General features: G+C 40.7%; 1 protein-coding gene across 1 annotated transcript; it reads right to left on the bottom strand.

The window, feature by feature from the left end:
* Positions 1–873: 873 nt before the first annotated feature.
* On the bottom strand, positions 874–8,356 carry LOC124144560 (L-threonine ammonia-lyase-like). Its single transcript, XM_046514028.2, has 4 exons — positions 8,053–8,356; positions 6,448–6,607; positions 2,811–3,159; positions 874–1,894 (listed from the first exon to the last, which is right to left on the bottom strand). Exons 2-4 carry the CDS (start codon positions 6,565–6,567, stop codon positions 1,398–1,400), a joined length of 966 nt encoding a protein of 321 aa, XP_046369984.1. The 5' UTR covers positions 6,568–6,607; positions 8,053–8,356; the 3' UTR covers positions 874–1,397.
* Between the last annotated feature and the right edge of the window lie 1,851 nt (positions 8,357–10,207).

Below are 10,207 nucleotides of genomic sequence, written 5' to 3'. Positions count from 1 at the left end.
CCTGAGAGAGATCATTAAGTTTAGTTCGTTTTAACCATAGTTTGTTATAAGCATACTGACTTGGATCAAGTCACGTGACCACATCACGTTACTCAATAACAACAGTGTGCACTGTATGTACTATGTTTATTTATCTCATACAGGACACAAAATACATAATAGAAGTAAATACATGGGCGCGTTGTTTTCAGCGTGTTTTACTTTTTAGATGTCGTCTTCTGTGGGTCGTGATGAAGATCGGCTACCAAATAATCTTCCTGGGTCACATGTTGTGTAGGTAAACTTTTACCTATGTATGTAGTGAGCCTGTGGTTGACATGTAGGATAACCTATCAAAGACTAGATGCTATGACACATGCCACAACATATTTGATTTATCCAAAATTAAAACCTTCATACTTCATTGTAAGCAAGATGTAATAACTGGCCTCTATACATTTGAACGTAATAGAGTGGTAGTTTCTGAGATGAGGTTGATGCAAAGGCTATAATTTTGATTAAATGAGCTGATTTTCTCAATTTTCAATATCGAGAATACTTTCCATTGTTGTCATTGAAATGTGTAGCCCATGCATGGAGTCATCCCACAGAGTGACAGACGACATCCTTACCATGTCAGTGTAGCAGGGCATGGAGTCATCCCACAGACGACATCCTTACCTTGTCAGTGTAGCAGGGCATGGAGTCATCCCACAGACGACATCCTTACCTTGTCAGTGTAGCAGGGCATGGAGTCATCCCACAGACGACATCCTTACCTTGTCAGTGTAGCAGGGCATGGAGTCATCCCACAGACGACATCCTTACCTTGTCAGTGTAGCAGGGCATGGAGTCATCCCACAGACGACATCCTTACCTTGTCAGTATAGCAGGGCATGGAGTCATCCCACAGATGACATCCTTACCATGTCAGCTTGCTGACGGGGTTAACCTCTTTGGTCATGTGGACAAGGCGTCCGGCCTCGGATTAGAAGGTCCATGGTTCGAATCCCATCAAAGTTTTATGGCTGCTACACATGTAAAACATTATGTGAAAATGATATTGATATGTTCAATAAATTAGGACAAGGGATATTAAGTTTCAGTGCTAATATAAGCTCACACTGGCAAAGTCATAGGGAGAAAACACACTTTTCAGAAAATCAAAAAGACATGTGTAAGGAATTTCAGAAGAATGTTGTATGGTCAGAGCTTACCTTTGGTTAACTGTTTATAGTATAAACAAAGAATGTCAATCAAGACTACCTAATAGCGGGTTTCAAGGTACCCTTATGTTAATTTCATACAGGTGAGTACTGGGAATAAAGATTCCAAAGATAACTGCTACTGTCATAACTTGGTATGATATAATATGCCAAATGGAAAATACACATTATTTCTGTACAAAGTCTTATGGGTTATGGAGTTTTCCCTTGTAAAATATTTATGAGAACATCAATGTCAATATTGCCCCCTGAAATAATGCATACAATATTTCCCTCCCCTGCCCGCCCTGTCAGAGCAGCCGCCACTGCTGCAGCCCCCGCCCCTTCAGCAATCACGTGATTCCTCTCAGCCAATAGTCTCACAGCATTAGCAATGTCTTCAAGGGAGACAACTATAGAACCGTCAAGTACTTTGCTGACCAACGGCCACATTTCATCCAGAACTGATTTGGATCCCATTCCGTCCACAAAAGTAGGAGTGTAAGAACATGGTACAGGTTTTCCTGCCGCAAGGGCAGCGGACAATGGCGCCGCTGTGTCAACTTCGACTGCATACACTTTGGTCTGAGGACGTATTGCTTTCACAGTCAGGGCTATTCCACTTGACAACCCACCACCCCCATAAGGGACAATAATGGAATCAACTTCTTGAAGGTCTTCCAAAATTTCCAAACCAATGGTGCCATTGCCTGAAACATTTCGTAAACATCAGTGAGTGAGTGAGTGAGTAAATTGTTTTATCCGTTTTTAGTAATATTCTAACAATACCATGGCGGGGAACACCAGAAATGGGCTTCACTCATTGGGGAATCAAACCGGCCAACGCTTTAACCAGTAGGCTACTTCACCGCCCCCATTCGTATCAAGAGTAGTACATGTCAGTTTACACAGGAGATGACATGGGGCATTGCATGTACAGACTCCCTGGTTTACACATCGCATTTCAAAAACGTATGTCCGAGCATGTACAGGAGATATGAAATCAGAACCCGTCACACCCGTGTATATCACGTACATGCTTAAAGATGTGTCCCAATAAATAAAACCAAGGGCATGGACACCTGTGCGTTTGTTTGCGGTTCTATAATGTGAAATGGTCAGCGTAAATGGTTTGGTTTGTTGTTTTACGCCGCACTCAGCAATATTCCAGCTATATGACGGCGGTCTGTAAATAATCGAGTCTGGACCAGACAATCAAGTGATTTACATCATGAACATCGATCCACGCAATTGGGATACGATGACATGCATCAACCAAGTCAGCGAGCCTGTCCACCCGATCTCGTTAGTCCCCTCGTACGACAAGCATAGTCTCCTTTTATGACAAGCATTGGTTGCTAAAGACCTATTCTATCCCGGATCTTCAAGGGTATCAGCGTAAATGGAAAATATAAGAAAAGGCACAAATAATGAATACACATACAGGCAAACATGAGTGAAAAACTGCTGGAAATTAAATAATGGAAGTAAGTAAATTTACACAGACCTCTCTGGAGAATAACGTTTATAATTAGTTATTGTGATGTCAAATAGGTATTTAACAATAAACTGAATTAACCTTTACAAATAATTCCATCTGATATTTATAATATAAATAATACCCACCAGCGATGACCGCCCTGTCACATACTGGGTGTATAAAGGTCCCAGAGGCATCTTCATAGTGATGTTCCATGATCACCTGCCACCACCTGTCGTACGCTACCCGAGTCACCTTGCCTCCAAGTCTTTCTGTTGGTTCCAGTTTGGCTCTAGGGGCGTGTTCGGGAACAATGATTTCACAAGGAACTCCGAGCCTTTGCGCGTTCCATGCCAGTCCTTGGGAGAAGTTTCCGGCACTGGCAGTGTAGACTCCACTCTGAAGCTTGGCTTTGGGCAACAGTTCTACAGCATTGCAGGCACCGCGTATCTTGAAGGATCCTATCGGATGAAGATTCTCTAGTTTCAGGAAGATCTGTAAATAATAGTATAATAATTCTTATATTTCATCCCTAAAACGTCAAACTAATACACACAACCGATTCAGTTCACGAATATATAGTATTGTATACATGTGTATTACAATTTAACTTATGCCAGCTGCGTGTATCACGTTTTTCAGAATCCGGTGTAAGATTTCATCTTTTATCAAGATTTGGTTATAGGTAATTTCATAAGGATATGGTTAAATAATACCAAAACCATGTACACTTATTTATGCATGCCATATGCAGTTTGTTTTATTTGTTTTGTGGTGAGGAGTAAATCTGATCCGATCTTTGACCAATATATAGCAGTAAACACCCAGACGCGATACCAAATAAAACATGACGACAAAGTCATTGACAGTCCCATTCGTTTAAGCATGTTCATAAAATAACCAATAACACATGTCATATATCTCATTATACAAACAAAGGTTAATCCTAAAGCTAGTGAGAACATCTGACATTTTGATTGATGACTAAAACCAAACGATTCTCTCTATTCATTGAATCTTTTCAATATGTGAATGAGGAGTGACACTGTTTCAAATTTCAAATTTTCTAAATACTAATAACATTTTAAACAATTCCTGAATGCATGGATTATATGATGATGTGCTTGTCTTTCACTAAATACTACAATATGAGCAACCTTTCACTCTATCAGGGTACATGTCACACACTCCACCAAGTCGCCAAGCCTGACTACCCGATCCATTTAGTCGCCTCTCAAAATAAGCATAGGTTACTTGAAACCTATATAAACACGGAATTCCAACAGGGTTGTATGATATTCGATCTGCTTACAAAGTGGCATAAAAAATATGAATAGTTTATGAATTATGTATGCTCCATAGAATGAAGCCCTTATTTGAACCGAAAGCCCAACCTGCTATTAGATCTATTCCTTAGAAATACAAACTCTAAAAGTTTAACAAAACACATTACTCGCAAAAGGCACAACTTCAGCACTTTCTTGATGCATACCAAATGTCACAAAGTTAGAGTTATGCTCCGGAAGTGATCGTGCTTCGTCTCATTTGAAATCCAGCTTCTTGCCATTGAAACGCAAAAATGATGTTTTTTCCAAAGTTCAAACAAGTATTTGTCACAGAGTGACGAAATATCCCCCGCCTGTACACCATAGTACCAAATATGAAGACAATCCAGCGATTAGTTCTTGAGATATTGTGGCAACACCGTTTTCCAACTCCAAAAACAGATTTGCCTGCTGTGACCTTGAAAATGGGGTCAAGGTCACCAAATCTGACAGGTGTATGCGGTGTCTGTATATACACTATAGTTCCAAATATGAAGACAATCCAGCGATTAGTTCTTGAGATATCGCGGCAACACCGTTTTCTAACTCCAAAAGCAGATTTGCCTGCTGTGACCTTGACAATGGGATCAAGGTCACCAAAACCGACTGGTGTCTGCGGAGTCTGTATATACACCATAGTTCCAAATATGAAGACAATCCAGTGTTTAGTTCTTGAGATATCGCGGCAACACCGTTTTCCAACTCCAAAAGCAGATTTGTCTGCTGTGACCTTAAAAATCGGATCAAGGTCACCAAAACCGACTGGTGTCTGCGGAGTCTGTATATACACCATAGTTCCAAATATGAAGACAATCCAGTGTTTAGTTCTTGAGATATCGCGGCAACACCGTTTTCCAACTCTAAAAGCAGATTTGTCTGCTGTGACCTTGAAAATGGGATCAAGGTCACCAAAACCGACTGGTGTCTGCGGAGTCTGTATATACACCATAGCTCCAAATATGAAGACAATCCAGTGTTTAGTTCTTGAGATATCGCGGCAACACCGTTTTCCAAATCCAAAAGCAGATATGCCTGCTGTGACCTTGAAAATGGGGTCAAGGTCACCAAAACTGACTGGTGTCTGCGGAGTCTGTATATACACCATAGTTCCAAATATGAAGACAATCCAGTGTTTAGTTCTTGAGATATCGCGGCAACAAACAGGTGGGACGTACGGACGGACGTACGGACGTACAGACGTACGGACGTACGGACGGACGGTCGTGAATACTATATCCCCCGCTTCGCGCGGCGGGGGATAAAAAAGCAAAAGGCATCAGTTCTGTGCATGCCTGATGTATATACAAAGTTTCATGAAGAAATATTTAACGGTTCGTGAGTTTTGCTCCGGAAACGAAACGTGACGGACGGTTCCCGTTTCTATATCCCCCACAAAACCTCCTGTGATAATGCACGTCAAGCGGGAGGTTCCGCATGCACGTAGAACAACTCTGAAATAGCATAGCTGGTGCAGTATTGCGGGGACAAACAGTACAAATCATCTCCAACACGAGATTCCGGGGTAGAATAGGTCTTCAGCAACCCATGCTTGCCGTAAAAGTCGACTATATGCTTGTCGTAAAAGGCGACTAACGGGATCGGGTGGTCAGGCTCGCTGACTTGGTTGATGCATGTCATCGATCCCAATTGCATTTATCGATACTCATGATATTAATCACAGGATTGTCTGGTCCAGACTCGATTACTTACAGAGCGCCGTCATATAGCTGGAATATTGCTGAATGCGGCGTTAAACAACAAACCAACAACCAACCATTCTCCAACACGGATATATATTTACAAATATAGCTAAATGTATTTGTACACATATGTTCTCGCAAGAAGGCGAATCGCGGTTCGCTTTGAAGTGTATTGTTTATATAAGGGGTTATGAAGCCGTGTGAAAAAGTGACCTCCGCCCAACTGACATGATAGTACTATGATTACTGAACTTCGTTCACCTTAACCTTTATGTACATATAACTTGTGAAAGATATGTGCATCGCATTCGATATGGCAAACACACAGCTACACTACAAATTTCTCCCCACGTCCAGACATTTGTGTCTTGGAGGTTGTATGAATAAAATCGGCAAGAGAAAGGCAGAAGAGGTGCTAGTTTAAACCAAGTGCACCTCTGCGTTGCAATCTTCATTGTAACATATAATGTATGGGTTGAATAAAAAACGGGAATGAAATATAACCTGGAAAACATATTTTCTGCCGTTGTCTACTTTTAATACGACCCTACCCAAACGCAAGGCTTAACTTGCGAACACACTTGCACCTCTCATTGTTTAAGTCAGTTGGACAGGGGAGAAATTGCCGGACAGCGACTTCCACCAGTGTACGATGTTGTTACTTGCACCCGATAAAAAGCCGCCTTCGTGTGAATGCACCGCACATGTGAATATTCATGAAAACTATCAATGATTTCAGCTCGGGGACCGCGACTCACCTTTGTCTGTGAGTCTGTTTCGCCATTGTTCAAAGGGACAAGGGGAGTCTTTCTTATGCTGGTTCGTAGTCTGGATCTCGCCTCCTCCACCTCTTGCAGACACACCGTGTCGAGCGACATAACAGCAGGTCCGTTTGTCACAGTGGGATGTTGCGGCGCTCTTGTGACAATGAAAAGTGCTGACAGATCTACCTATCTATCTATCTATCTATCTATACATGGGCGGATACAGAGGGAGGGTGCGGGAGTGCGCACCCCCCCCCCCCCCCCCCCCCCCCCCCACACCCCTTTTAAAAAAAGCTGTATCCGCCCATGTATATATATAGATATATATATATATATATGCAGTCATACTACACTCGGTCTGACCTCTTGAACTTTGGCCTTGAAAAAACTGTATAATAATATATTCAATTTTCCTTCAAGATTAACAACTTCAAGGTCATGGGTCGATCGCGTAGACCCCTGATACTACTTTTCATATACATGCACATATACATTGCATTTGTATTAAGTGAATAATCCGAATATCTGGTGCAAACTAGTTTGAACATCAGTAATCCGATATAGGTGCAGATAGCGTCAATGCACTGTAGCCAATCTGGCAAATGTACACGCGGAGCGACGTAATTATTCGAATAAAAAAGACAAGGGACTTGCGCAACCTCTGGCAGTTCTATTAATTAACAAGTCACTTGCTAATTAAATATAAACCATCAACACCAGAGAATAACCTGTCTCGATTACCTGCCGAAACATATTCCATCGGGTGTGAAAGGCTAAATAGTGGTGAAAATTATACGAATGGATCGCTAAAAATTCGAGATGGCACTAGGTGTTAACGAAATGGGTATATCCCCTGCTCTACCGTTAGCACCCGCCACACAATCTGCATAAAGTTACACGCAATGAAACTTTAAATGGGTCTTTGAAAATGAATGCAAACGGGTAATGTAATCTTCGACAAAATACTAATAAAGTAAAAATGAGGGTTTTTTATAGTACAGGGATCAAATAAATATTTGACCATTCTAGATACAAAATGTTTCGGTTTTTGTGAAAAGATAAAAACGATAAAACTTAATAAACTTTTGTTTGTTGTTTAACGCCACACTCAGCAATAATAGAGAAAGAGAAAACTTCACAAATGAATGTTAGGTGTCAAATTGTACACGGACATTTTTCTGTGTTTTTTAATACATATATATATTTTGTCATATAACGAAAGGAACGCGACATGAATTAAAAACAGACATACGCTAGCTTAATACACTTATACTATGATTACTTTTGCACGTATTGTACTGTATTTACTGTTATCGCAGCAGAACACATGGTCTACTCTAGTGTGCTAGACTAAACTAAGGCACCATAACCCCATCGTGTGTATGCCTTACTCATACACATTTTAGATTTTCAGAATTTTGTCACGTCACCAACAGCCAGAGGAGCCGTCGTTTGGCGAAACGTTCAGAAATAAGACCTCAAAATTGGAAACACTCAAATAAGACAATCATTCACATGGTAATGGATCAATACAATGTTATCATGTAACAGGAATGACATGAAACATGGGAAATCGCACTACTCAAATTGTCATTTTACCGTTTCTGCAAATGCGTTCTGTGCGTTTGGCGATATCGCGGAACAAACGTTCTTGGTACAAGGAAAAACAATCGCCCAACAACGGCCAAGGTCAAGTTTGTATGAACACTTTTCCAGCAGGGATGACAACTTTGTGATCCTGTTGTCGTTTCCGGAATGAAAGATCAGCTGCTTGGCCCTGATGCTATGTTCAGTCTAACAAAGTGCTTGTCTGGGGCACGTAAACTGTGGGGTTTTTGATCCATCACATGTCTGCCAATACGCTTGCGCATTGAAATAAACAAACCAGACATTATGTTAAGCTCCCTGCACTGATATCTCGTCGACGACTTTGAGTGAACCGTAGCACGTGTTGGGGTAGAGCTTTTCATTTTCAATCACCGCCGTGTTGCGGGCAAGAGAAGTTCGAAGTGCTATTCTGCAATCGAGGTATTTATTTTCCTAAGTTGACAGTTTTAAACACATTGACTAGAAGGCACGGTGAATCAGCCTCAAACCAAGGTGTTGCATCCCTAAGGTAGCTAAGCCTCCGTAGGTTCACTTGTCCTGGGTTCGAACCCCAGGTTCACTCAGGGTTTTGTGATCGAGAGATCTATTATCATTCATCAAGGATTCCCTGTTGTTGTCCAAAGTGTTAAATGCTAATAACCAGTGTCCCCAGTCAGGATTGGTATTTTTACAATTAAGTCTAAGGAAGAGGCTAAATGTGCTTTTTTACCTTTCACAATTTAGACCTACTTTTAAAAAAGCCAGTTTGCACTTTTGTTTGATCATGGAACATAGACTCGTTTATTCCCAAGTTTACAAATGCCATAGCCTTGTTTTTTTTGTTAATGTTAATGTCCAAGGAACAATAACTCATTACAAGAATTGGAACATTTAAATAAGTCAAACAAAATTAAATGTTAACAAATTAGAACTTAACTGTTTGTAGGTAATGGTTTATAATGTTTATGGGGACACTTTGTCAAAACTTTCTTATTTTAATCCCACTTGGGGTTGCATGTTTAAAATTCTCAGGTTATGTTCCCAGCAACCAATACTTGTCTTTTGACTTGATTGGATTGGATTGGTTGGTCATGATCGTTGATTTGGTTGTGTTGATGGCATGTCCACATACTTAAACAACAATGATCATTGTTCTTTATTTCAATTGCGAGATTGTCTGGTCCAGACTCAATTATTTACAGGCCACTGTCATATTACTCAAATAGTGTTTTTATGAAAGAACCCATAAATATGTTTAGCTCATTCTCATCTGAGTTGTCCCGAATTAAGATTATTAATAAGGATATTGTGGAAAAAAGGACAGTGGAACACACAATACCTATAGGTAACAGTTATTGTCAGATGTTTGTACATGTCTGTGAGGATAAAGTTTATCTCTTGCATTTCAGCACAACAGCTTACAACCAGTGAAATGTACCTTGCTCCACTGAGATATTTGTGTGGAGGTTCAAAACCCTACATCAGGTTTGTCCAGAATAGGTCCATCACAAGAAACAATTTTCTAAACAAGACCTGGACACTTAATTCTTGTATACCATGTATATACAGTGCTCACAACAGATTAACGAGGACAGTGTCAACTGAGGCAAAACCAGTAGAAGGACATGCAAGTGCTGCCTCCTTCACTACAGTGTATAGGTTCAACTATATCGTCCACCTCAAAGTGCTAGCTCGGCTGAAGATATACCAGACAGTGTTTACATTAGTGGCAGTACCACAGGCGTTCTATCTTCACAGCAGCGGAGACCTGTCAACACAAATGTTGTATGCCAGTGCTGGCTTAGCAAGTCTGGCATGCATTATGTTGTATGTCATGAGTTTTAGTATTCGAAAAGTTGTCGGGATACTAGCTATGAGTGATGATAATATGAATGTGAAGATATCTCACCTGAGCTTCTGGGGAAAGCGGAAGGATATTCTGTGTGATGTGTCTGATATAGTTCCATTAGCGGATATGTCAGAAAGTCCGACTCATGTATATGTAAAACTCAAGAGATACTCGACCAATACTGACCTGAATCTGTTTGTCCGTCATGGTCGTATAACAGACATTAGCAAGTTACAGAATATTCTAGGATCTTTGAAATAAAAGTTTTTGTAGCTTCCTGTGGGATTGAGTGAATGTTCGTTAGACAAACATTAAAAC

This window comes from Haliotis rufescens, unplaced genomic scaffold, assembly GCF_023055435.1.
Source record: "Haliotis rufescens isolate VD_foot unplaced genomic scaffold, xgHalRufe1.0.p SCAF_11, whole genome shotgun sequence".
NCBI lineage: Eukaryota > Metazoa > Mollusca > Gastropoda > Lepetellida > Haliotidae > Haliotis > Haliotis rufescens.
The sequence above is the reverse complement of the archived record's forward strand: the minus strand, read 5'-3'. Positions and strand labels throughout refer to the sequence as shown.